This window comes from Bos indicus x Bos taurus, chromosome 16, assembly GCF_003369695.1.
Source record: "Bos indicus x Bos taurus breed Angus x Brahman F1 hybrid chromosome 16, Bos_hybrid_MaternalHap_v2.0, whole genome shotgun sequence".
In the NCBI taxonomy this organism is placed as follows: domain Eukaryota; kingdom Metazoa; phylum Chordata; class Mammalia; order Artiodactyla; family Bovidae; genus Bos; species Bos indicus x Bos taurus.
Window position 1 is genome coordinate 4,116,874 of NC_040091.1, and position 26,767 is coordinate 4,143,640.

The 26,767-nt window shown below is 53.1% G+C and overlaps 1 protein-coding gene across 1 annotated transcript in view; it reads left to right on the forward strand.

Annotated features, from left to right (window-relative positions):
* The window catches only part of RASSF5 (Ras association domain family member 5), a 73,325-nt gene that overhangs the window by 14,433 nt on the left and 32,125 nt on the right, over positions 1 to 26,767 (forward strand). The window contains exon 2 of the mRNA XM_027564324.1: positions 12,822 to 12,943. Within this exon, the coding sequence (XP_027420125.1) occupies positions 12,822 to 12,943 (122 nt within the window). The remainder of the gene's footprint in view (positions 1 to 12,821; positions 12,944 to 26,767) is intronic.

Consider the following 26,767-nt stretch of genomic DNA (forward strand, 5'->3'; position numbering starts at 1 on the left):
TGGTATCTGCTTTAAAAACAAAAGCAAAAAACCAAGAAACCTCTCAAACTCCTCCCTGTTACCTCTGCCCCTGGCTGCTGGGCCCACGCACTCTCTGTCCCAGCTGCGCAGGCTCCTCCTCGTGCCCCAGGGATGGGGCGGGGGACCCTGAGCCCTGGAGGGGGGACCCCACCTGCTTTGTCTCTCCTACACCCAGAGTGGAGTGACACATGCCTGGAGGAAGCAGAGGCCCCTTCTGAGCTGCCTAGAGCTGAGATGGCATCGGCAGCTCCACACTGGCTTTAGTTTTTGTGGGCTTCTTGCCGTTTCTTAAATCACCTTAAACCCAGCTATCCACAGTGGTATTTTTATAAAAACATTTTATTGGAGTACGGTTGGTTTAGAATGTTGTGTTAGTTTCTGCTGTAAAGCACAGTGAATCAGTTATACGTGTTTCCACTCCACTCTTTTTTAAATTCTTTTCCCGTATAGGTCATTACAGAGTATTGAGAAGAGTTCTCTGTGCTAATCAGGAGGTCCTTATTAATTATGTATTTTTTAAAACATTTTACTTATTTATTTATCTGGCTCCACTGAGTCTTAGTTGCAGCATGAGGGATCCAGCTCCTCCCCCAAGGGATCGAACCCGGGGCGCCCTGCACTTGGAGCGTGGGACCTTAGCCACCAGACCAGCAGGGAAGTGCCAATTCTCTCTCACGGATGACAGTCTGTACACGTCAGTCCCAGTCTCCCGATTTATCCCTCTTGCCCCACCCCTGGCTCCCTCCCTGGTAACCATGTTCGTTTTCTACATCTGTGACTCTCTGTTTTGTAAATAGGTTCCTCTGTACCATTGTTTTAGATTCTACCTGTAAGTGATATCATATGACATTTGTCTGTGTCTGACTTATTTCATTCAGTGTGACAATCTCTAGATCCATCCATGTTGCTATGAATTGCATTATTTTGTGCTTTCCTTTTGCTGTCTACAGTGTTTTAAAAAAAAAAAATTGTTTTAAGTGCTTTGGAAATAAGATTTATCTTTTCCTGTGATGACAATCAAAACAGGATTAATACCTGTATTAAAAATATATGTGTATATAGTCAAAGTTTTATATATATATATACATATATATATATATATATACACTCCTTTGACTCGATAGACGTGAGTTTGAGTGAACTCTGGGAGATGGTGATGGACAGGGAGGCCTGGCATGCTGCAATTCATGGGGTTGCAAAGAGTCAGACACGACTGAGCGACTGAACTGATACTCCTTTTATATCTTTATATGTATGTGTGTGTGTGTATGTATATATATATATATACTTTTCCTTTTACACAAGTTTTTGGATAAAACTACCTGTCCTTTGGAACAATACTGAACCTTGGTATCAGATCAGATCAGATCAGTTGCTCAGTCGTGTCCGACTCTTTGCGACCCCATGAATCGCAGCATGCCAGGCCTCCCTGTCCATCACCAACTCCCGGAGTTCACTGAGACTCACGTCCATCGAGTCAGTGGTGCCATCCAGCCATCTCATCCTCTGTCGTCCCCTTCTCCTCCTGCCCCCAGTCCCTCCCCCAGTAAATACTTGTTGAATGGACGCATGCGTGCACATGTGGAAAACTGACGAGTAATTAGGTAGATGTAGAAAGACAGCAGACATGCTTGTCATAAAAGGGTTTACCTCTGTCTCTCAGAGTGTGTGCGTCCTGATGGGTGCGTGTACTTTAATTGTCACGGATCAAAAATGGTGTCGTTAAAAAAAACCATTGTGCCGTGTCTTTGCCCTTCTTCTGCATGGCCACACCCCAAATTCAACTTGGCCGTTTTTGGATGTGATGTCAGGCGGTCCAGATGACAAGCCTCCTACAGACTTGTGAGAAATGAGGTTCATTTGGCTTTCCCACCTCGTGTCATTTACTTGTATGTTTTACCAAAGTCTGTGGCCTCCTGCAATGATTGGCCAAGGGGGCATTTTCAGAGATGCTCTGTGCCGTTGCACTGAGGGCCTGCAGACTCGCCTGCCTCTGTCTTCTCCATCTGCGTTTCCTCCTGATCATCCTTTTCGTGCATAAGACCCCAATACCACAGCATGAAAAGTCCAATAAAATAGGGCTGCTGCTGCTGCTAAGTCACTTCAGTCGTGTCCAACTCTGTGTGACCCCATAGACAGCAGCCCACCAGGCTCCCCCGTCCTTGGGATTCTCCAGGCAAGAACACTGGAGTGGGTTGCCATTTCCTTCTCCAAGGCATGAAAGTGAAAAGTCAAAGTGAAGTCGCTCAGTCGTGTCTGACTCTTAGCAACCCCATGGACTGCAGCCTTCCAGGGTCCTCCGTCCATGGGATTTTCCAGGCAAGAGTGCTGGAGTGGGGTGCCATTACAGGGCACATCTCTTTAAAATGCTTGAAGCATCATTGGCAAACATAATGCATATAAAATACAATACCAAAAATTTCCGTCCACCGAAAGATGGATTAAAATTAAAAATAGTTTTGCTGTTGTAAAAAGACTGAATCAGTTTAAAGGTGGAGTTAATTTTAGATAACTGTGTGATCATTATACTTATGACAGAATGTAAATATTGTAAACATTGGAAGTGTAAATAATGTGATACAGTGAAAATCAGGGGGTGGGGACAGAGTTGACAGGAGGGAGAGTTCTAGCATAGTCCTGGCAGGGAGTTAGTTAACGCGATCTAAACATGAGGCGTGAATTGTCAAAAGCGGATTCAACCTTGTTTATAATTTAAACATATATACACTTCCACACAGGGCTTCCCAGGTGTCACTAGTGGTAAAGTAGCTGCCTGCCAATGCAAGAGATGCAGGTTCAATCCGTGGGTTGGGAAGATCCCCTGTCTACCTGCTCCAGTGTTCTTGCCTGGAGGATCCTACAGACAGTGGAGCCTGGAGGGCTACAGTCCACGGGGTAGCAGAGAGTCAGACACGACTGAAACGACGCAGCATGAACACACGTGCACACATCCGCAGAAGGCAAGATGGAGGGAACGCTTCAGGGTGCAGCACCCCCAAAGAGCTAAGTGACATGGAACAGACCACACAGGCAGCTGCCCTGGGCTCAGGCCCCGGCCCCTGCCTTGCTGGCCCGGGGCGGGTACTGCCTGACCCCTCTTGCTCCTGCACCTTCCATCTGAACTTGCCGTGAACCGTCCTGCCCCCACCCCCTCCACGGGCGCCTCCCAGAACACCCCCACCCAACACACTTGGCCTGGTCTGACCACAGCGCCTGCCCTTTCAGCCTAGGGATGTGTGCTTATGTCAGAGACAGATGAATAATGGGCCCGCCCAAGAGGCACACCCACCCACACCCACCCACGTGGGACGCGATCGTGCCTCTGCAGGCCGGCCTGGGTCCCAAGTTGGGGAAGAGGGTGCAGGGGACACGCCGAGCCTGCCTGAAACTGTGACCCTCTGTGTGACCACCGAGAAGCCAGGCTCAGGGAATGAGCAACTGCCCCGTTAGACCCAGGGACCAAGGCCCCGGGGAAGAATTGTCAATATCTGCTTTGGCTCCTGAGTAACAACTCAGCAGAACGTTTTGCCTTTCCCTTCAGTACAGAAGGGTGGCTTGAGAGTGCACACGTCACCCCTCCAGCCCTGCCGCACGCGCCCTCGATGCGTCACTTGGCAGGAGGGGGTGGCCCAGGGTCTTGAGGCGGCATCGTGTCCTCAACTCATCCCAGGCTCCTCGCGTCACCCCGGTGCCTTCACTCCCTTGACTTGCCTGACCCGGGGCCCTGCTTTCCATGAAGCCCGCTCATCCCAACTCCCATTTTACGTGGGGACTCAACATCCGATCCAGACTTGAGCGTGTTCAGGAGCATTCCCTCATGGCTCTTTGACAACATCCCAGTGCAGCCAGCCGCCCGCGTCTCCTGTCCGTGGGAGGGCTGGCATCTCTGACCCAGGACACAGGCCTGACTTCCAGGTCGAGCCTACCATGACACTGCCCTCCCTTTTGGCTTCCTGGCTTGCATTCCGGCACAGTCTGTAGGGTGGTTGTGTGTGTGTGTGTGTGTGTGTGTGTGTGTGTGTGGCCGGGGCTGTGTGGTGTGAGAAGGCAGCTGTGTGTCTCCAGGCCGGGGTCGGGGTGCTGGGTGCGCTCAGCGGTGGCCTGTCCTCTGAAACAAGGAACTGCATTGTACGGCCTGGAGGGGGCTGGGGTTCCAGTTTCTTCCTGGAAACGTGAAGATGGAGATGTCCTGAGCTGGACGCCTGACCCCAGGAGTGGGGAGTTTCCATTCTCTTGCTGCCAGCCTCACGAGACATTCAACCAGGAGTATGAAAAATGTAGAGACTGTTGATTCCGGCAGTGGCCCCCGACCTCCAAGGCTGACGGATCCATCCGCCTCTCTCCCTCCCCTCTGTCGGGCACTACCATCCTCTCGTGACTCTGCCTCACTCCCTGGGCCACCAGAAGCGGTGCTGGAGGGAGGTGGGGCAGGTAGGAGGAACTTAGGGGACAGGAGAGTTGCATGATTTGTCTTACTTAATACATTGGAAGAGGACCCCAGACTGAGATTTGAGGGCTGGCAACCTGCCTGCCAAGGCAGGAGACATAGATGTGGGTTCGATCCCTGGGTCAGGAAGAACCCCTGGAGGAGGGCATGGCAACCCACTCCAGTTTGCTTGCCTGGGAAATCCCAGGGACAGAGGAGCCATGGACTACGGTCCATAGGGTCACAGAGTCAGACACGACCGAAGCAACTCAGCACGCAGGTATGCATACACACACATCATGCACTGAGTCGACAGGAATCCTGGTTCCCAGGCTCAGGAGTCCCTTCATTGTAAGTGACAGCTGCTGTCTGCTGGGCATCTGCTATGTGCAGGCACTGTGGGGTGCTTTGAGTGAGTGAAGTCGTTCAGTCGTGTCCGACTCTTTGCGACCCCATGGACTGTAGCCTAACCAGGTTCCTCCATCCATGGGATTTTCCAGGCAAGAATACTGGAGTGGGGTGCCATTTCCTTCTCCAGGAGATCTTCCCGACCCAGGAATTGAACCCAGGTCTCCCGCATTGTAGGCAGACGCTTTACCGTCTGAGCCACCAGGGAACATCCATGGGGTGCTTTACACACTCTAATTTTGGCAACAAAGCTGCTGGTAAGGAGGATATCATTACTTCCACTGTGCAGACGAGGAAATTGTGGCATCTCATAACCAATTAGAAGCAGAGCTTGCGCTCAGACCCTGATCTGTGTGGCTCTGGAGGCCAGATTTTGTGCACTTCAAAACTGATTGAGTGTTTTGCTCTTCTCACACTTTCCAAGGACCTCTACCATGCACATTAAACAGTGTCCTTTAAGGGGCCACATGGCTTGCCTGAGAATGTCTGACTTACAGCTGCCGAGTGGGTGCACTTTGGTGCTCCGGGCGTGTGTCCGTTGCCAGCTGCTTTTCTGCCATTCTTATCTTTGCACGCGATGTGGCAGTGGGCTCTGTTTGGGTGTCACAGAAAGTGGAGTTGCAGAGCCTGGGACTCTGAGCAGGGAGGGCGGAGAGTCCACTGCTTGAGGGGCTTGACCTTGACTGAGGAGCTGGCCTCTCTGGTACGCTGTGAGGAGCTCAGTGCCAGGATTTCTGGCTGTTGCCCCAGTAGCTCCTAATCTCCCAGGGATGAAGGGACTCTGGATGCAGGAACAGGCCAGGGCAGGTTCTCCCAGGCCAGGTGGCCGTGAACTGGCACTTCCCAGGACAAGGCAGAGGCCTTGGAGAGGAGCGTTCTTGCTGTTGCCTCCCAGGGCAGAGGAAGAAGCACCCCTTGCCCACATCACTGGGCCCCATGCTCTCTTCTGGCCTTGGGTCACCCTAACCCCCATCCCTGATGAAGCCCATCCCTGGCATCAAGTAGTGTGGAGTAGGGAGGGCCAAGAGCAAGTGGAGGGGACAGTGTACCAGAAAGTAGGGCTCCTGAAAAGCAGCAAGGTGTGATGGATTTCCTCCCCCAGTTCTGCCACTCACTAGCCACAAGGGTCTAGAGAAGTCTCTTAACCTCTCCAAGCCTCAGTTTCCTCATGTCTAAAATAGGAGTATGTGTGTTAGTTGCTTAGTCATGTCCAACTCTTTGCAACCCCATAGACGGTAGCCCACCAGGCCCCTCTGTCCATGGGATTCTCCAGGCAAGAACACTGGAGTGGTTGCCATTTCCTTCTCCAAAAGGAACTATAGAAAGAAAGAAAGTGAAGTCTCTCAGTTGTGTCCGGCTTTTTGCGACCTGTGGACTGTAGCCTACCAGCCTCCTCCAACCATGGGATTCTCCAGGCGAGAGCGCTGGAGTGGCTGCCATTCCCTTCTCCACTAAAACAGGAGTAGAACAGTGGGACTGGAAACTCCCGTCCACGTGGAGACCCACATGCAGGTGTTTGCAGCGGCTTTACTCATGCCTCCAGCACGTGGAGGCAACCAAGATGTCCTTCATAGGTGAATGCCTAAAGAAACCACGGTCCATCCAGACGGTGGATTAACATTCAGAATTTAAAAGAGATGAAAAGACATGGAGGTACCTTAGACGCATACTGCTCAGTGAAAGAAGCCGGTCTGAAAAGGCTGTGGGGTATGTGGGGCATTCTGGAGAAGACAAGACGACAGAGGCAGTAAAAACAAATCAGTGGTTACTGAGGATTAGTGAGGAGGAAGGGATGGGTAGGCAGAGCACAGAGATACTTAGGGCAGTGAAACTATGCTGTGAGACTCTGCTGTGCTGGGTGCATGTCGTCATCCATTTGTCCAAACCCTCGGGATGCACAGCACCGGGGCGGACCCTGACGTAAATTGTGGACTCGGGGTGACAGTGACCGCTCAGCAGGCCTCATCAGCTGTCACCAGGGCGCCACTCGGACAGGGATGTTAGTGAGGGGAGGCTGTGCATGTCTGGGGGCAGCGGGAACTCTCTATATACTTCCCGCTCACTTTTGCTGTGAACCTAAAGCTGCTCTAAAGAATAAGTCTGATAGGGGTAGACACATGTCACACGTGCTTAGTATTGATCATGTGGAAGCATGTATGTGAAGTGTCCAGCACATTGGAGGTGGTGAATGCTGGTAGCTGCTGTCATTACTGTGTGGGTCCAGGAATTTTCTTTGTTCATTTTTTGGTGGTATTTTTTCTATTAGTAAAGAATATAGATTCAATTTAAAAAATTCAAAAGCAAAATTTAGGAACTGTAAAGAGGAAAAACACTTGAAATCTCATTACTCAGAGCAAACATATCACCTTCCAGATTTCTCTCTGTGCATAATGTGTATGTAGGTATGTGTATGTTTTTATATAAGCAGGACCATAAAACAGAACCTTTTTTCTCTTTCAGTGATAAACTTGTGGACCTCTTTCCAAACTGATCAATATGAATCTACATCATCTTATGTAACGGCTAAATAGTATTCCATTTTAAAATGTAACTGTAACTGGCCCCCTGTAGATGGATATGGGGTATTTCTAGTATTTTGTTGTCATGAACAACTGTGTGATGAACCTTTTTGTGGAGACATATTTAGAGACAGATAAATACATATTCCTGCAGGAAACTGGTACCACCAAGAAGGCAAGAACCTTCTCATGTACCCACATCCTCTTTAATACTAAAAGTTATCAACCTTGGTTAGCAACTTTCTCTTCTGAAACTAAAGCAAGATTTTAGAAGTTCAAATATTGGAGGGGCTGGGTAGGAATGCAGGGAGGAGAGACAGCTCAGGTAGGCAGAGGTGCCTCCCTGAGGTGGGGAGGCTTGCCCGTCTCAGGCTCTGTGTGCAGCTGGCGCCTCACCTGTGCGGGGGGTTGAGGCTGGGCTCTCCCCTGCTCAGCCTGAGGAGGGGGCGCAGTGGGGGTCTGAGGGACTTCCCAGGTGGCTCCGTGGTAAAGAACCTGCCTGCCAATGCCGGAGGTGGAGTTCAGTCCCTGGATCGGGAAGATACCCTGGAGGCGGGCAGGGCAACCCACTCCAGTATTCTTGCCTGGAGAATCCATGGACAGAGGAGCCTGGCAGGTCACAAAGAGTCACGTGAGGATGCGTCCGGACCTTTGTGTCAGGACGCAGTGGGTCTTGGGGGAGGTCAGTGACACTGATGCCTGGAGCACAGACGGGCTTCCGGGATGCGGACGCCAGGGGCCGTGACCGCTGGGGAGGCCGACTTGGGTTTTAGCCACTTAATAAAAATAGTTACTATTTATCGAGCTCTTAGTTTGCGCCAGGTGTTATGATTTACATAATTACCTCATTTAATGCTCTTAGCAGCACTGTAAAGCAGGTACTTGCCCCAAGTCCACCCTCTTTCCATTTTCCCATAGCACAGGACAGGTCCCAAGGAGAACGGGGGGAAGTGGTTAGTTTGTTCCGAGGCTGACCTTGTCCAGGAAGGCCTGGGGTACCCAGAGGACAGAGACAGAGCTCATAGACTCAGAGGCTGCTACGCTTCCCCACTGGCCTCGGAAGTGGCTCTGGTCACGGGGTGAGAAGCTGCTCTTCACTGACCTGGGAGTGACCGCCGGGAGGCCTGTGGGCGCGCTGTAACCAGGCTCTGAGTCCCAGGAGCCTGCCCGCCCTCAGCCCACATCCCAGCTCCGGCCGGGGGAGGGAGAGTAAAGCGGACCAGCTCCTTGCTGTCTTGAGATCTTGCTTACAAGCCTGGGGTGAAAGGGCCTGATGGGTTTCTTATCAACAGAATTCATCTGGTTGAGAAAAATTAGCCTCTATGTAGGCCTGTGTGCCTGTGTGTGTGTGTGCGTGTGTGTGCATTTGGCAACTGGGGTCAGGCAAGAACTAACTTTGGCAGCCCTGGGGACTAAAGGGAGGTTTGTAGCTTTTGTATCTTGGAAAACAATCTCCAAAATGTTCCAGGCAGAGTTCACCTCCTCCGGGGTAAAGTGGAAGAAAGATGCATCTTGGGACTCGTTTGCCATGGCCTCTGGACCTGACCCCCTCGCTGGGGACGGTGCCCTTTGGTGTGACCTTCAGGGACCCAGAAGGCCAGAAGCGGGGCCGGTGGAGGTGGTGGAGGTCCTGGCCTTGGCTCAGCTCTCCACCTGCTCCTTCCTCTGCCAGGCTGCACTGACCCCTTGGGTCTGTGAGGAACCCCCTCTGTTTGAGACTGAGGGCTCTGGGTTCTTAATTCTGCCCAGGGTTTGTGCTATGGGTTGAATTATATCCCCCACACCTACAAACATGCTGCAGTTCTCATCCCAGTACGTCAGAATGTGAACTTGTTTGGAAACAAGTTAGTAGCAAGCGTAATTAGTCAGGAAGAGGTCTGCCTCAGAGGGTAAAGAATCTTCCTGCAGTGTGGGAAACCTGGGTTCAATCCCTGGGTCAGGAAGACCTCCTGGAGGAGGGCATGGCAACCCACTCCAGTGTTGTTGCCTGGAGAATCCCCATGGACAGAGGAGCGCGGTGGGCTACAGTCCATGGGGTCACACAGAGTCGGACACGACTGAGCGACTAAGCACAGCACAGGAGGAGGTCGTGCTCCAGTAGGAGAGTCCCCTAACCCGATACGACTGGCGTCACATGAAGGTGACCGGGTGCAGACGCAGCCCACGGGGACAGCAGGCCCTTGGGACCTGTCCTGTGCTATGGGGAAACGGAAGGAGGCTGGACTCAGAGATGGAGGCAGAGAGTGCAGTCCTGCAGCTACAGGCCGAGGGACACCAGAGATCTTGCCAGCACACTCCCAGAAGCCGGGAAGAGGCAAGGAAGCGTCCTCCTGCAGTCTCCAGGAGGAGCGTGACCCTCCTGACAACTTGATTTCAGACTGCTAGCCTCCAGAACTGAGAGAGAATAAATTTCAGTCCTAAGCCACCTGGTGGGTGGTGCTTTGTTAGAGCAGCAAGGAATCCAGCAAGGCCTGGGTCTGAAGGTGCCCCAGGAGCCCTTCCCCATCCGGACACACGGGCCCCTCCTTGGAGAAGGGCCTGTCTGGGGGTGCTCCGCCATCTTTCCTTCTGTCTCGGGGGAAAGATGGCCCGTGAGGGCTGAAGTGCTAGGCCCTGGTGGAACACAGCCCTGCCTTTGCAGCCTCGTGACTGTCGGTACTCAGAACCCCCGGGGGCCTGCCGGCTGCTGGCTGTGCTGGTGGGGTCCGCTTCTGGTGGGCAGAAGGGCCTGAGGACTCTGACTTCACCTCTGCTAAGCCCTGGGCTTAGCGTTTCCAGGGGCCAGGAAATATCAAGACGTGCTTTGGTAGTTTTGCTCCGGTCTGTGATTCCATGGTCTGATGGGACAGACTCCACTGGTGTTCAAGTGTGCTTTTTATAAAATCCTGAACCACTGCGCCTGGACTCTTCTGTTCCCTGGCTCTGTCCAGCTCAGCATCAGACCCATAAGAAAAAAATAAGTAAACCTCTGTGTGGTTTCGGTGCTCTTTTCAGAGCGTGTGTGTGTCAGTGAGAGACAGGCATGGAGAGATGGCGGTGCGCAGGTGGACAGAGTGCCCGAGTTGGCAGGGCACAGCTGAAAGAAGAGACTGCAGGCAGTGTCCTCTGTTCAGATGCTCTCGCCTTTGGGAGCCAGGGCAGCCCTCCCTCAGGGCAGAGCTGGCAGGCTCCCACCAGCTGGCAGCTCCGGAGCATCCTTCACGCTCTGAGCCCTCCGGGAGCTGCACAGATGTGTCCTGGGAGTGGAGCCTGGACCAAGGCTTCTCTGTGGGCCCTGGCCTCAGGGCTCCCTTATTGAAGCCCTGGCGTTTCTGGGCACCGCGGGCAGCAGAGACTTGGCCTGCACACCCTCCCTGCTGCCTTCACCCTGCCAGGGGTGAGGTCGTCCTCACACTGGGCAGGAATCCTCTGGGGGCCCAGGAATGCATGGGGGTGCTGGGAGGGGTATGGTGCGTGGCTCCGAGCAGGCTCCACGCAGCCCCTGCGCAGGCGAGACTGCTTCCGTGGAGGAGGGCCAGGAAGGCCTGGGTGGGCTCTGAAGGAGGAGGCGGTGTGGTGGGCCTGGCTGCGTGCACGGGGGAGGTGAGCAGCAGGGCTAAGCGCCATCCTGGAGGGTGCTCAGGACTTCAGAGTGTGGAGTCAGAAGGCGGCAGAGTTCTGGAATTCCCAGGTGCTACGCTGTGGCATCAACAGCAGAAACTGTCCAATGGGGGTGGTCCCTGCGCTCAATCTTTGGGGACAGAAGAGAAGGTGGTGGCTTGAAGAGAGTGGTGGTCTCACTCCGAACGCCGCCCCGCCCCCCGCCAAGAGCCTGGGGAGAAGAGGAGACCCACCTCCACCATCAGCCCCAGGCAGAGCGCTTCAGCAGCTTTAAGAAGACCGTCCAAGGACTCCCCTGGTGTCCCAGCAGTTAGGAGTCCTTGCAGTGCAGGGGACGTGGGTTCAATCCCCGGCTGGGGGGCGAGAATCCCGCATCCCTGGGATGTGTGCCACAGCTACCGAAGCCGGCACGCCGTACCTAGAGAGTCTGCGTGCCTCAAAACATCCCACAGGACACGAGGAAGACCCTGAGAGCCGCACGTAAGATCCAACACAACCACACAAGTCCTCAATAATTTTTTTTTTAAAGAAGGCAGTCCCAATGTGCCGAGGTTCTGGAGCTTGTTGAAAGGAAGAAGGCCGAGCCTTCATCAATCAGAAGCTTTCCTCGTCCCCAGGTTACCCAGATGGGCCCAGGTTGTCATGCCCACCCCACACACCCACGTCACCATCAGACAGCCTTCTCACGGACACTGGCCGCCTCCCCAGCTGGGCCTTCCAGCTGAGCTGTGGCACCTGCAGGACAGGTGACCCCGGCAGGCCCAGCGGATTCTGTGGGAGCCAGCCTCAGATGGGGGCACTGCCCGTCTGGGGGAGCCGACCTCAGATCGGGGCATTGCTCATTCTGGGGAGCCAGCCTCAGATCGGTGCATTGCTCATTCTGGGGGACCCATCCTTAGATCGGGGCATTGCCCATCTGGGGGAGCCAGCCTCAGGTCTGTGGGAGCCAGCCTCAGATCGGGGCACTGCCCGTCTGTGGGAGCCAGCCTCAGATCGGGGCACTGCCCGTCTGGGGGAGCCAGCCTCAGATCGGGGCACTGCCCGTCTGGGGGAGCCAGCCTCAGATCGGGGCACTGCTCATGGGCGTGTGCTCCCTTCTCTTGCTGCCGTCCTGTTTCGCTCCCATCCTCCATACACCGCATCCCCTCACTGGTCCCAGCCTTGCTGCCTCCTGCCCTTTTCAGCTTCACCTCCTTTGTGCCCGGGAGGTTCCAGAGAGGCAGCTGTGGCTTGGCCAGTGAGCTGTGTGTCGTTGGGCACCTCGCTTTACCTCTCTGAGCCTCAGCTTCCCTATCTTGAAGGTATTCCCCTACGCCCTTCTCAACTCTAGATGTGAACATTGTTTAGGAAATAAAGGTGAGGTTTTCCCTGAGGAACCTAGTTTGGGATGCTGACTGTAGGCTGTGTCAGCCGGGTTAGAGAAGCTGACACATTTCTATGACACATTTCTAGATGGGGTAGGGTCAGAGACAGGTGACAGCCGTTCCCGTTGATGATAGCAACGGGACAAGAGAAATTAGTAGAGAGTGCACCAGCCTGAAGGCAGATGACCTAAGAGAAAGTCATCAAATCCCCCAGTCCCAGTTTCCCCTCTGTAATGCAGCAGTAATAACGGTCGCAGGGCCACAGGCAACAGCAGAGGTGGGAGCAGTCTGTGACCGGTAAAGCACCTCCTCACCTCCACCTGCACGGTGGGGTGGGGAGCCGGCAACACTCCCCCATCCCCCCGGGGGTCTCCCCTCCTCTGGCCTCCGCTTCCCTCCTGAGCGCCCTTCCCTCTGGGAGCCACATGCTGCCCCCAGGGCATTTCTCTGGCCACTAATCCCCCTGCGGTTCTCTCCCTCCAGACTGTAAATTCACCTGCCACCCGGAGTGCCGCAGCCTGATCCAGCTGGACTGCACTCAGCAGGATGGCGCCAACCGGGACAGACCGTCTCCAGAGAGCACCCTCGCTGTGACCTTCAGCCAGGTAGGCAGCACGGACCGCGGGGTTTGACCTCTGAGGGTCCGGGCTCCCCTCACCCCCACGAGCGCTGGTGAGTGGGAGGTGCACGGGTATTCCACATTTGCCGTATGTCGGCGTCGCGTTCTCGCCGGGTCCCATTGTCACCGGGTGTCGGCGTCCCCTTCTTGGCGGGTGTCGGGGTTCCGTTCTCTCCGGATGTCGGGGTCCCGTTCTCGCCAGATGAGGTCCATGGCACACACTCAGATTCTTCACCCAGTTCATGGGGCGGGGGGCAGGTGGCTACACCGCCAAAGCAATCCTCCGCTGCACTGAGTCCTCCAACTCAGCCCCATTCTGGCACTTCTGCGATCACCACTCCAGATACCGATCTCAAGGCCGTGCTCTCACCCGTGCCCCTGACCCACTGGCTACAGATCCAGGTTTCCACAGCCCCCTCCTGGGGCTCAGTTACTTTGCTACTGCAGCTCACAGAACTCAGAGGCATCTTTGGCCCACTAGATTACCAGTTTATTATAAAAGGATGTAATGGGAACATCCTGATTGAAGAGATGCAGAAGGCAAAGTAGGCAGGAGGGACACAGAGCTTCCATGCCCTCTCCCAGCCCTGCTCTCTCCACACATCCCTGTGTTCACCCACACAGCTCTCCAGCCCCATCCTTTTGGGGTTTTACAGCGGCTTCATTACACAGACATGACTGATCAATTCCGGGCCACTGGCAACCGATTCATCCTCCAGCCCCTCCCCACTCCCCAGAGGCCTGGGGGCTGGGAGGGAAAGTTCCTACCTCTAACACTTGGTAGGTTCTCCTTAGGTGGGGTCCAAAGTCACCTCATCAACATAGGAAACATCTTTCTTGCTCTCTGTACTTAGGAAGTTCCAAGGGTTTTTGGAGCTCTGTGCTGGAAATGGAGAGAGACCAAGGATATGCTTCTTGTGATAAATCGCAGGGTGGCACACCCCTTGCCAAGGGGCTGGGGGCATGGAACAGAGTGGAAGGCGCAGGGAAGCCTGATGCTCTCGAGAAGTGCCCTGTAGTCCACCCAGGCACGGAGCCTGCCTTGTGCTAGGGCTCCAGCCATGGGGTGCGGTATGGGTGGGGGCGGGAGTCCCAGGGAAAGCTCCTGAGGGTCCTCTGAAGTCTCGTAGCCCTGGGGTAGCGGGGGCGCTGGCACTGAGGCTTCTCAGTGCGTTGTCCTGCCAGCCAGCCAGCCAGACCAGGCCAGCTTCAGAGGGATTACACAAGTGTTTCCCTGTGTCAGAGAACCAGGAAGTTGATGCCCAAAGCAGTTCTTGATTCTGGGCTTTGCCGAGGCACTTGAACCAGGATGTATTCGACCTTTGATGTCAAGCCTTTGGGAGGGAGACAGGAGAGCCTTGTTTTTAATTCCTGCATTGAACACACATTGATTTACCTGCTATGTGCCAAGCACTGGTAAGAGTGGGGATCCTCAGAGAGCTTACATTCTGGCAGGGGAGGCAAAATACAACCAAATAGTATATACTGTGATACATGTTTCAATAAAAGTATGAATCAAGTGTTCTGAGTATACAGTGCACAGGAAGTGCGGCTGTTTCTGTTGGGAGAAATCAGGGAATACTTCCCAGAGGAGGTGACATTGCCTCTAAGCCGTAGTGTATGAGTCGAAGGTTGTTGGTCAAGGAAATAAGGAGTGTCCCAGGACGTCATCTATTTATTTATTTAACAAATATGTTTTGAATGTAGACCATGTGCCAAGCCCAGGAATGCTGGGGACTTACAGTCAAGTCCCAGTACAGTCCTACTTGACTTGATACAGTCCAGTAGGAGCAGCACTTTGAATAAACCCCCGGTTTCTGAGGGCAAAGCCCTGGGTGTCATGAGAGACAACACAGATGCTGGATGACTGGTTATTTCCTCAAGAGAGTACGAGTGGGCCTGGGGAACTGGGGTCCAGTCCCAGGTCCCCAGACTCGCCACCCACACATGCTTTCTCTAGCCATGATGTACCTGCTCAACCATGTTCAGTCGCCGGGTCCACCCATGGGTGCTACCAGCCTCCCTGCTGCTATTCCCCAGGCCTTTCCTCCCACTGGGAAAGCAGTTCAGGGGGCAAATATGACGCATACTTTTATTAAAATGATATGAAATCAGTTCTAAAAGTCTGTGTCTCTGGGAGAAACTTGCAGACACCAAGGCACCTGGCCTCCCCTTTCCACCGCTCCATCGCCCCGTGGCCGGGGCTGGACCGAGACACCGGGAGCCCGAGCCGTGGGGCAGCCCGCCATCCCCCCTGTGACAGTGGGCCGGTGGGAGGTGTCGTCCCAGTCTCAGTCCCGGGCATCACGAACAGAGCTGTGGAGTTCTACACTCAGCACAAATACTCCTAGAACAAGCTGCCAGCCCTTGTGACGTAGTGTCTTGGAAATTCACAGATTATGAAACGGAGGTTGTCCTATACTCCATCCGCAATCAGTGGCAACATAGAAATAACTTAAACACGTCAAGGAAGATGAACACACGTATTATGTGGAGCTGTACAGTCCAGACCATCTCATGCTGTATGTGCCCCTACCATTCATTGGATATCACGGCAAAGGCCCCGAGGATGACACCGTGTCTGTATTAACCTAGGATTATGGAGGGCATGCTGAACAGTGAGAAAAGCTATGATTCAGCCCAGTTTCACTGCTGCTGCCTGTCTGAGGCTTCCTGGCATTGGAAGAAACCAGTACATTGATACGATGAATCAGTGTAGATCATCAAAACATTTTTTCAGCAGGAAAACTGCCTGTCACTTTTTACCAGTAAAGCTGGTGGTAAAGAATCCGCCTGCAATGAGGGAGACCTGGATTCGATCCCTGGGTTGGGAAGATCCCCTGGAGAAGGAAAGACCTGGATTCGATCCCTGGGTTGGGAAGATCCCCTGGAGAAGGAAAAGGCTACCCAGTCCAGTATTCTGGCCTGGAGAATTCCATGGACTATAGAGTCCCTGAGGTCACAGATTCGGACACGACTGAGCAACTTTCTGGAGAAGGAAATGGCAACCCACTCCAGTACCTTTGCCCGGAAAATCCCATGGACTGGAGTGACTTTCACTTTTCAATTGCCATCGAGGCATAGTGGGTGGTGAAGGCTGGCTGTATCACGGAAGATGACATAAAGATGTGCACTTTGCCTGAGAAATGCACTATTGATAAGATCATTGGTGCAGGCCCTCAGCTCTCTGGATCACTAGATTACAGTGTGGTACATAGCTTATATGGGGCTTCCCAGATGGTGCTGATGGTAAAGAACCTGCCTGCCAGTGCAGGAGACCTAAGAGATGTAGGTTTGATCCCTGGGTCAGGAAGATCCCCTGGAGGAGGGCGTGGCCACCCACTCCATTATTCTTGCCTGGAGAATCCCATGGATAGAAGAGCTTGGCGGGCTATGGTCCACAGGGTCGCACAGAGTTGGACACAACTGAAGCAACTTGGCATGCGTGCACATTGTTTATGTAACAGAGCGTTTATTTATCTGGATGCACCAGTATCTGGTGACAGCAGTTTAGCAGTTCCTCCTCTTGGCCACATTGTAATGAATCAGTGCAAGGTGATTATTTTGAAATGCTCTAAGGTATTCGTTTCAATAGATGAGCATACTAATGAGAGCTTACAAATGTCCTTGAGATAGACCTGTCCTGGTTTAAAATGTGTGAAGTACTGCTGATTGGAAGTTGCCCATAAGAAAGGCCCCCTGGTGATTCAGTGGTAAAGAATCCACCTGCCAATGTAGGAGACACGGGCTTGATCCTTGATCCAGGAAGATCCCACATGCAGTGAGGCAACTAAGCCAGGGCACCACAACTACTGAGCCTGTGCTCTGGAGCCTGGGAGCCACAACCGCTGCAGCTCCCGTGCTCTGGAGCCCGTGCTCCACAACAAGAGGAGCCCCGGCAACGAGAAGCAGTCCAGCTAGAGAGTCCCTGCCGCTTGCCGCAACTAGAGAAAAGTTAGCGCAGCAGTGAAGACCCAGCATGGCCATAAATAAATCAATAAAAATTATTTTTTTAAAAAAAGAAGGGACAAGTAATACATTTGGATCAACTTCATTCATCGTGGAGGAATGTCCGATTCCTAAACAGATTCAAGTAACTCATGTATTTAGTATGAGAAGAAAACTTTTGTACATCCTCCACACGCTTCAGAATTGGAGCTGTCTATACCAGAGTCTGCATGTAACCAGACCTCTCGGGAGAGCCGTGCCCCGTCCAGGGTGAGAAAAGGAAGGGAGACAAATCTGACCCCCAAGCCCTGGTGAATGATGCAGACTTTTGTGGAAGACTTTCTTTAGAAGGTAGAGGAGGGAAGTTACATAGCCCACAATAGAGCAACGTCTTCTAAATATCTTAGACTATTTCCCCCACTTTCTTTTCCATTGGGAACTTCCAAGTCTGTCTGCTTTCTGTTCTCCTCGAGCCTGCCCAGCCCACTACATCCTGGGCTTCTACTTTGAGTCTCTGTTTCTCCCTCTGGAGCAGCAGGTCTCAGATGGGGGTGGTTTTGCCCTCCCCTCTCCACTGGGTCATGGGCAGGGACTGGAGACATTTTTAGCAGACACAGCTTGGAGGAGGCTACTAGCACCCAGTAGGCAGAGGCCTGGGATGCTGCTAAATGATTCCAGTTGTACAGGAAAGCCCCCCACCCCATTTCACCACCCGCACAACAAAGAATCATCTAGATCCAAATGTGAACAGTGCAGTTTGAGAAACCCAAACTAAACCCCACTTAGCCAGCACTCTCAAGTGCCAGGGCGGGGTGGGGCAGGGGGAGAGGTGGGGGGAGGGGGGCAGGAAGCCCCAGAGCAGGGCCTGGAGTTTGCTGGATGCCTGTCTCATCCTCAGAATTTCAACAGTGAGCAGGTGTTTCCAAGTCTGAGTATTTGGGAGGAGAGTGACTCCCCTCTTCTGTTGGGGAGACGTGTCAACGTTGGAATTTTCTGACAAACTGAATCAGGGCTGTGTCTAGAGCAGAACCACCACAAAAATACAGAAGGAGCCAAGAGCCCCTCGTGGGTGCCGAGCAGCCCCCATGGCAGCCAGCCTGGAGTGGGGTTTGCTCAGTGGGGTTTGCTCCGGGGCCGGCTGGGTTGGGCTGCAGTGTTTGCCTTGGACAGGCCCGGCTGCATGCTTCAGCACAACTGGAGCAGCACCTAGCCTTCTATCAATAAAACCTGGGCCCTGCTCCAGCCTCACTCGCCTTTTCTAAAAAGCCTGTTTGTGCTGATTTCCGCCTTGGCTCGATTTTCTGTTGCATACCAGGATGGAGCTTTGCGTTCACCTTGGCCTCGTCACCTGGTCTGAGCTATCCAAATGTTCGAGTGCCATTTTCGGGTGGGGGGGGGCGGGGAGGGGATTTTCAGGGGGTGGGGAGGGCCCTGATCAGAGCTCTGCCAGTTTGGAGACACATGACTGTTAGGAGGTCTTGGCCTGGTGGCATTTCTCCGCTCTGCTGTTGAAGGAAAAGAAAAATCATTGATCTTCCTCCATCCAGAAGGAACCACTGTTCGTTAACATTTTTACATTTTCTTCCTGTGCATTCATACATTTTTCAAAACACAGTTGAGATCATCCTGTCGATAAGTGTTTGGCCTCAACCTTTGAAAAGCAGTAATCCCAGGTTCAGGCTGTCTTCTCTCTGCCATGCCAGACAGAGGTGGGGAGGAGGGAAGACGGGGCGGGTGTTTAGGGGGTGGGAACGGCTTAGAGCCCCAGCTGCACTCAGAAGGCTTGTGGGTTGTGCATGTCTCTCCCAGGTGGAGAAACAGAGGAGGCGTGCCTGCGAGCTTCCCATGCCTTTGTCAGTCTCTCCTTGGAGATCACCAAGGTCTGGGATGACTGACTTTTCTCTTGGGCACCCTTTGCTGACCAAGCAAATCCCTTCAAGTCCGCCCAGATCCCCTCTTCAGTTTAAGGCTGTTTCCTAGAGGGCGTGGTTGCCATCAGCTGAAGACCACAATACCTTGCCAGAACTGCTGCAGTTCCCTTGTTTGGGGGCATGCCCCGAAGACTTTACCCTTCTGGTGGTGCGAAAGTTGCTCTTACCCCGTCCCCCTGTGATGAAAGAATCCCAGGGGCTCCCCAGTGCCCTCCAGACGAAGTGAGACCTCTGCTGGTTTGGCTTGGTCCTTTCCATGCCTACCCGAGAGCGGAAGCCCTTGCCCACAGCTGTGGATTCTTACCAGGACCTGCTGCTGCCCAGAGGGACGTGGCAGCTCTGTGCCCGGCCTTTGGTGCCCCTTTCCTTGGCACGTGGAAGGCACAGGCGACAAGACAAAAACAGCAGCACTCTCCCTCCCGCTCAACTCTCTTTCGGCCAGCGATGGGATCTCCTGTCCATCGGGCCCAGATTCCCCCGCTCCTGGTGGCACCCCAGAACCCAGGAGCAGGATTCAGAAACGAGGCTCTCCGTCCCAGTCTGCGAGTCCAGCCCGTCCCGCTGCAGTCCCCAAACCTCCCCCAGGCGAGTCCAGCCCGTCCCGCTGCAGTTCCCAAACCTCCCCCAGGCGAGTCCAGCCTGTCCCGCTGCAGTCCCCAAACCTCGCCCAGGCGCTTCCCACAGCGAGGACTCTGGCCATATCAATAATCCACCTGTGCTACTCTTTACTTAATATTCCTCTTCAAATAGATTTCTTTTATTAAACTTAAACTTATGTTACAGGGAAAAGTTTCAGTCCTTGAATCACCATTCATGTACTTAGGATTTCTTTTTCCTGATACACATAATTAATATTTAATCTCTAAAATTAAAAAAGCAGCATGCCTAAGGACTGTCTCAGATTCCTTCCACATGTAATGATAGAGCCAGGCATTGCTTTAAAGTCCTCTCCGCTGCCCTCAGTGGGCAGCAGAGACTGCTCTCCCCAAATACCAGTGCACTGGGTCCAGCCACTGCCTCCTGGGCACTGTGATCAGTGGAGAGAACTGTAGGGGTACCAGGAAGGAAATTCCAGCCACTGGCACTAAGACCCATGTGGTTTTCCAAAGGAGGCGTGGATCTGCGTGTACTGACAAGGGATGGTGCCAACAGAGACAAGTCACTCAGTGGTACATAAAGACAATCAATTTGTACCTTGTACATGTGTGTGTGTGTGTAAATGTGTGTGAGAGTGAGGGCCTGCAGGGCACCCAGCCAACTGCTGGAAGATATTTCACCTTGGGAGGGGTGGGGGGTGACCAGGGTAGAGTGAGAGAACCCTTGACTTTTGCCCTTTGCTTCGGGGCTATTTGAATAACCCGATGCTGTCCAGATGGTTCTAGTGTAATATTTCTAAAAGGTAATACCTGTTTTCTTAAAAGAAGGGCTCTTGGCCTGGATGACAGGAGAGCCCGGTTCTAATTCAGACTGTGCAGATGACATTGTGGACGTGTGACGGGCACAAGACTCTTAGCTTCCCTGAGCCTCAGGTTTCTCCTCTGAGCGATGGTGGTTCTGTGGCTTGGTATCACCAGGTAACATTCCAGGGCCGTCCCTGTGCCTTCAACAGCCTTACTGGATTTTTTTTTTATCATGTCGCCCTGTGATGGAAGCCCCGGGCAGCTTCCTATTACCCTCAAAGTCAGCCTGAATCTGGATTAGCACACAAAACCCTTCACTGTCTGGCTCTGCCTACTCTCCACAATACCAGAAAGATGCATTCTTCTCCTGGACATAAACCCAGGACACTATGGTTTTGTGGTTTGCTGGGCACTCTCGCTACAAGACACGATTATCCCCTTCTTTGCGGCCTCTTATTGCTCTGCTCTGTTGATAAAAGGACTCGAGACCGTGTCCGCCTTCACCAAGGGACGGGGGCTGGCCGGCTGGCCTTTCAGCCCTCCCGGTCGGGCCGCCCAGAGTTTCTCCGCGTGTCCCCCGCCCCGCCGCCCCTGGCAGCCCCCCGCGGTCCTCTCCTCGCAGGACGCCCGCTGCAATCGCCTCCCACGGCCCCCCGCAGGCACGGAGCGGTGACCCAGCTGGTCTGGAGAGCCGGGTTTCCTGCCTCCCGGCCCTGTCCTGTCTCCGAGGCCGCACCTCCGTTGCCCTGCCCTGCCCCTGCCGAGGGCTCGCTTCTCCGAACCCTTCAGGAGGATGCCCCAGCCCCCAGCGCCGCGCCACACGCCGAACCCAGAGCCGCCACACGGGGGAGCCCCGGAGCCGGAAGGGAAGACCCGCGGGGACCGGGTCTGCCTCTGCAGAGGCTGGGGCTTCCTTAGGAGCACTCCCGATAGATGCGTGCGCGCCTCTCCAGGGATTCTGGCCCTGGGTCTCCTGTGAAACGCTCTAAAGGTTTATCAGGCTGAATTGTGATACCCACGTTAGCTAACATTTGTTGAGGCACACCATGTGCTCTGTCTGCTTCTTTTATCAATTATTGAGAAAGGGGTGTTGAAATCTCCAACTCTAATTGTAGATTTGGCCACTTCTCCTTCCAATTCTATCTTGTACTTTGAAGCTCCATCATTCAGTACGTAAACACTTAACATTATTACAGTCTCTGGATTAATTGACCTTTTTCATTATGAAATAAACTTCTTTATCTTTGGCAATATTCTTTGTTCTGAAATCGACTTTGTCTGATGTTGATATAGCCACTGCGGCGTTCTTTTGATTACCATTAGCATGTTATTTCTTTATCCATCCTTTTATTTTAGACTATTTGTGTCTTTATATGTAAAGGTCATGTCTTACAGAAAGCAAGTAGTCAGATCTTGTTTTTCTTAATCCAATTGGATCATCTCTGCTCTTTGAGTTATTTAGTTCATTTGCATTTAATGTGGTTATTGATATAATTAGATTTGAAGTCTATCATCTTGCTGTTTGTTTTCTATTCACCCTATTTGTTCTTTGTTTCCTTTTCTTCCTTCTTTTGGATCAATCGAATACATTTTACACTTCTATCTCATTTGTTGCCAGCCCATCCACAGCTGCCAAAGGAAAGGGCCAGTCCCCAGCCACCCCCCACCACAGATTTCCCTCCACGCTCTAGAAACCAGAAGTGCTGGCCGAAGTTGTCAGTGATCCCACTCCACTCAGCAGCTGCCTCTAACAGGAGCCGCCCTAAGGCCTGTCTGACGGCCCAGGGGAGCTCAGTTCTGATCAGACAGTGGGAATGGCTTCCCAACCAGGAGGCTCTTGATATCCTGGCGCCAAGCAGAGCCAGAGCTCCAGCCCTTGCTTCTCTAGAAATGCTTAAGCGCTGGAGATGTATCTCTGTGCCCCTCACAGCCCCACCCACTCCTCCCAGCCTAGAACCAGTCTGTGCCTGAGATGACCTCTGGCTGAGCCAGCTTGTCCTGAGGCCCTAAGGAGGCAACAAGCCTCTCTCTCTCTACATGCAGCAGTACAAGAGTTGTTCACACATCTCACATCCGTGACCACATTGCCCTGGCTCCTGAAGGATTGAAGAGATCACGTGAGGGATGGGATTGTTGGTCAGAAACATCTTTTATGATTCTCTAGTTCCCCTAAAGGAGGGCAGCTAGAAGGCCAACTCCCCAAGCCTGCCTCAGACCCAGCAACAGCCCTCCAGGGCCTCTGCGTCTTAGTCTGGGCTGATCTAACTGCCTTCTGTGTGTGTGTCAGGGCCCTAGCAAAGCTGGCAGCCTGACAGCCCAGGAAGCGAAGCGTGGAGAGGGCTAGGAGCCCCGGAAAACTGCCTCTGCTGTGAGTCAGCCTCCACGGTGTTCAGCTGCATACCTCTCACAACAGGAAGTCATCGGGGGAAGCTGAGCTCAGTGGTGCGCTCACAGTCTAATGCTGTCAGATGCTGCTCTCAGGACACGGGGTGGCAGTAAGGTTCACCCCAGAGAGGGCATCTGAGAAAGGCTGCTTCCGAGAGGCGCTGGGAAGGTGGGGCGGAGACACAAGAGGACTCTTATGGCAGAGGAGACCGAGAGCAAGGCCACGAGTGGGGAGGGCGGCTGCCGGTGACGTGAGGCGAACGTGTGTGCCTGTAAGGAGGGCTGCCTGAGTGTGGCTGGAGGTGGGCACGGCCTGTAGGCTGGGCACGTGCTATAAAGGGCCTTGAAAGACCTTCTCTGGAGTTGAGGATATTGTTGTAGGCACTGAGGCGTCACTGGCGGCAGGACAGCTATGGTGGAAAATCGTCAGACACGGAGGCTCTGGGTTTGAAATCTGATCCCACTATTTATTTGCTCTTTGGTTTGGGGCAAATCAGCCATCCTGAGTCTCATTTTACTCATCTGTAAAATATGTTCTTACAGGGTTGTGACAATATACAGCCTTGATGTACTCCTTCCCAACTCTGAACCGGTCCATTGTCCCATGTCTGGGGGATTAAGTGCAAGAATGAAGTATATGGAAGAAAAAAAAAAAAAGAATGAAGTATATGAGAGCTCGGTAGCTCCAGTATGACATCTTATTTCATGTTGTTCAGACTAGCTGTTAGGAGAAAGCAGGGACTATGTGTTCTTCAGAACACCCAGTCTAGTGCCTGCCACGTAGAAAGTGCTCCGTAATTATTTGTTGAATAAATGAATAAGCTTGATACTAAGTCTTGATCCTCAGTACTTATGCAATAATTATTAGTTGACATCTGAATGGGAAGATTTTTGATGAAATAGCCCTGATCAGATCTCGGTCTAGACGGGTAACTTTGGCAACAAGACAGTGGGGAATTCGGAGGAGTCAGGATGGGAACGAAGAACATTATTGGAAGGCTTTGCAATAATCTGTGTTAATGGCATCCATCAAGATAGGAAATTCTAAAGGAGGGGGAGCAGAGGGAGGTTGAGGCCCCGAATAATCAGCTCCGTTTGGACCTGTTAAGAGTGAGGCCGTAGTGGGGAGGGCTGGGTACCTGGTGAAGCATTCATCTGGAGGACCTGGGGGAGAGGGCATCATGAGACAAGTCAAGTGTGGTTGATGCCATTGGCCTAGACTCAGCTCCCAGGGACAATGTGAAGGCGGAGCGGGTGGAAGAAACAGTCAGTGAACTGTGGAAAACCCCAGTGAGCCAAAGGGAAGACAGGGTCATAGGCAGACTGAGAAAGCAGCTCCTGACTTGTCTGGGACAGACTCCAGTGTCAGGCAGGGTGACTGTTTGAGAGCGGTCGGGGATAGGTTCTGCATGCTCTGTGTGTGTGCATTCACGGGTCTGGGTCTGGAGTCAGACCAGCTGGGCTGATTTGGCTCCACCGGAACTAGCATGTCTGACTGTGTGCAGGTTACTTGACCTGCCAGAACCTCCTCTTCCACTCTGTAAAGTAGAGATATTGAAGCCGCCTCCCCCGTTTGCTGTAGGGATTAAATGAAATGAAGCACATAAAGTCACTAGGAAGACAGCGTCCACACAAGGCAGCTAATGATCACTCCAGTGGTTTCGGGGGTGGGTTGGCACCTCACCTGGTTTTCGGCCTCTGAATGTGTTTGTCGCTCATGAGGCCCCAAACCTGATCTCTGGACCCCTCCATGGATCCTGGATGAGGACATCTGAGGTCCAAAGTTGCTGAAGCTCCCCCAGCAAGCTAGAGCTGGAGCTGGGCCTGGAATATCAGCCCCCTGGCTTCCATTTCTGTACCACAGCTTTCCTGGAACACAGACCCACAGGGTGGATTTGACAAGGGATCTGGCCACGTGTCAGGATGGCATTTGAGAGAGGAAGAAAGTTTCAAATGATGTATTTCATCATCTGACGCTCTGAGACAGGGAAGTCACCCATCCACCACTTCAGTGGGGCTTTCTGAATCCACCCCACTCCCACCCCCCCAACAGCGATGCCATCATTGCTCTGGGGCTCTGGATGCTGCAGCTTCAGGTCCAGACTCCTCTTCCTGGGACCAGGGACAAGAACAGCCAGTTCCTACCCTTCGCGCATTCACTTCCAGAAGCATGAAGTGCTGTTGCCTAAGCTCTTCCTGCTGCCTTCTCCCCTCCCCCTGGCCACGTTATCACCACTGTTGATTATTCATGGGGAAGAGGTATAGACAGGGTCACTGGACGCTGAAAGGAATCCGGTCTTCCTCCCTTTGGGACTATGGAGCTTCAGTCTGGATTCTTCCTCCTGGAGGCTGGCCAACTTGTATCACATGTGATCTTTGCCAGCTTCAGAAGAGTCCCAGGGTCCTCGCCAGCACCATCTCTGCTTTGCTTGGCTTCCTTCCAAGCCTGGACTCATTGACAGGTGGAGTAGGGTGGACAGACAGATACAAACTAGGCTTTGAAAATATCTCATGAGCTATGATGGAACATATTCCTTCTCTCAGTTTCCTCATCTGTGAAATGGGAGTAAAACCTGCTATCAGGGTTGCAGAGCAACCCAAGTGATGAGGTGAAGGGACTTTGAAAAGCCCTATTCAGATGTCACTTTTCATAATATTTGAACTGGCAGGGAGCCGTACCCTAAAAGAACACAGTGTCGCTCAGGCCTTTTCCTAAGTGGATCTGGCATCTCGTGTGCCGCTCACAAGCAGAGACTCACGCCGACTCCTGGGCTACTTTGGCCTGTTGTCCGCTGTATTTTAAGATTGTACGTTGTGAATGTGTAGCGCTGCACTTACTCTGCAGAGGTCAGTGTGTACTCCAAGGACGCAATGTGGCCCGAGAATCTGGGGCCTGTTTTTCCCTTAAATATTGAATTCCCACTGAGCAAGGAGGTTCCTTTTATAAGGAAATGTGTGTTCTTTCACTGGCCAGACAAAGCAGGCAGGCTCTTGCTGGTGCCCAGGGGTCATGCAAAGCCCCTCCCTGCAGGATTCATCATCCTGACATTGGCCTTCGAGGTCCTGGTGAGACCAAAACCAGCTTCCTTTCCCTGGACCATAGTCTCTGGGGTAAACCACCCCCACCCAGCAAAGTGAACGTGAAAGTCGCTCAGTTGTGTCCGACTCTTTGTGACCGCAGGGAGTATACCATCCGTGGAATTCTCCAGGCCAGAATACTGGAGTGGGTGGCCTTTCCCTTCTCCAGGGGATCTTCCCAACCCAGGGATCCAACCCAGGTCTCCTGCATTGCAAGTGGATTCTTTACCAGCTGAGCCACCAGGGAAGCCCAAGAATACTGGACTGGGTAGCATATCCCTTCTGCAGCGGATCTTCCCAACCCAAGAATTGAATCGGGGTCTCCTGCATTGCAGGCAACTGAGTTATGAGGGAAGCCTTGCCCAACAAAACAGTCTTTGAAATACTCATTTGAAGATTGCTCCAAAACCTACTTTCAACCCCACTAACGTGAGTTCTTCCCTGAAAACACCCGGTAGCTCAGCCCAGCCCCCCTCCCCACCTGGTTACTTCCATTTGCTATCTCCCGGCCAGGGAGGCAGCTACTGGTCATGACCATCCCTGGAGCTGGGCAGGTCAGTGGGCCGCGGTGCGGGCTCTCAGCTAGCTCATGTTCGTGCCTGCCAGGCACTCGCGGGCTTCTAGAAAAAAGACTGTGTGGGAGGATGGAGCCAAATTGGGCTGCAGTTGAAACCATCCTGAGCGCTGACGGATTTGACTAAGACGGGGGAGGAAGAGGGCCCCTCGCAAAAGTAGCCAGAGCTTAAAATGGAGCTGGCAGCTTGCAGTCTGGGGGCTGAGTCTAGCCCCTTACCCAGCTTGTGCCCCAAGACTGGATGGTTTTGGGGACTACAGGAGACACAGACTTGGAGAAAGTCCTGATAACCCCTCTCAGCCACTCTCTGGGCGTTTCCAGGGTCCTCGGGCCATCAGACTCCACGAGCATGGTGCTCCTGGCATTGCTCGGCTCTGAAGGCTTGTTTGCTGTTCCGGAGACTCCGAGCCCCTCTCTGCTGAGAGACGGCAGCAGCACACACATCAGTCCCATCTCTTCTGAGAGACGGCATCACACCAAGAGCACAGGCCCTA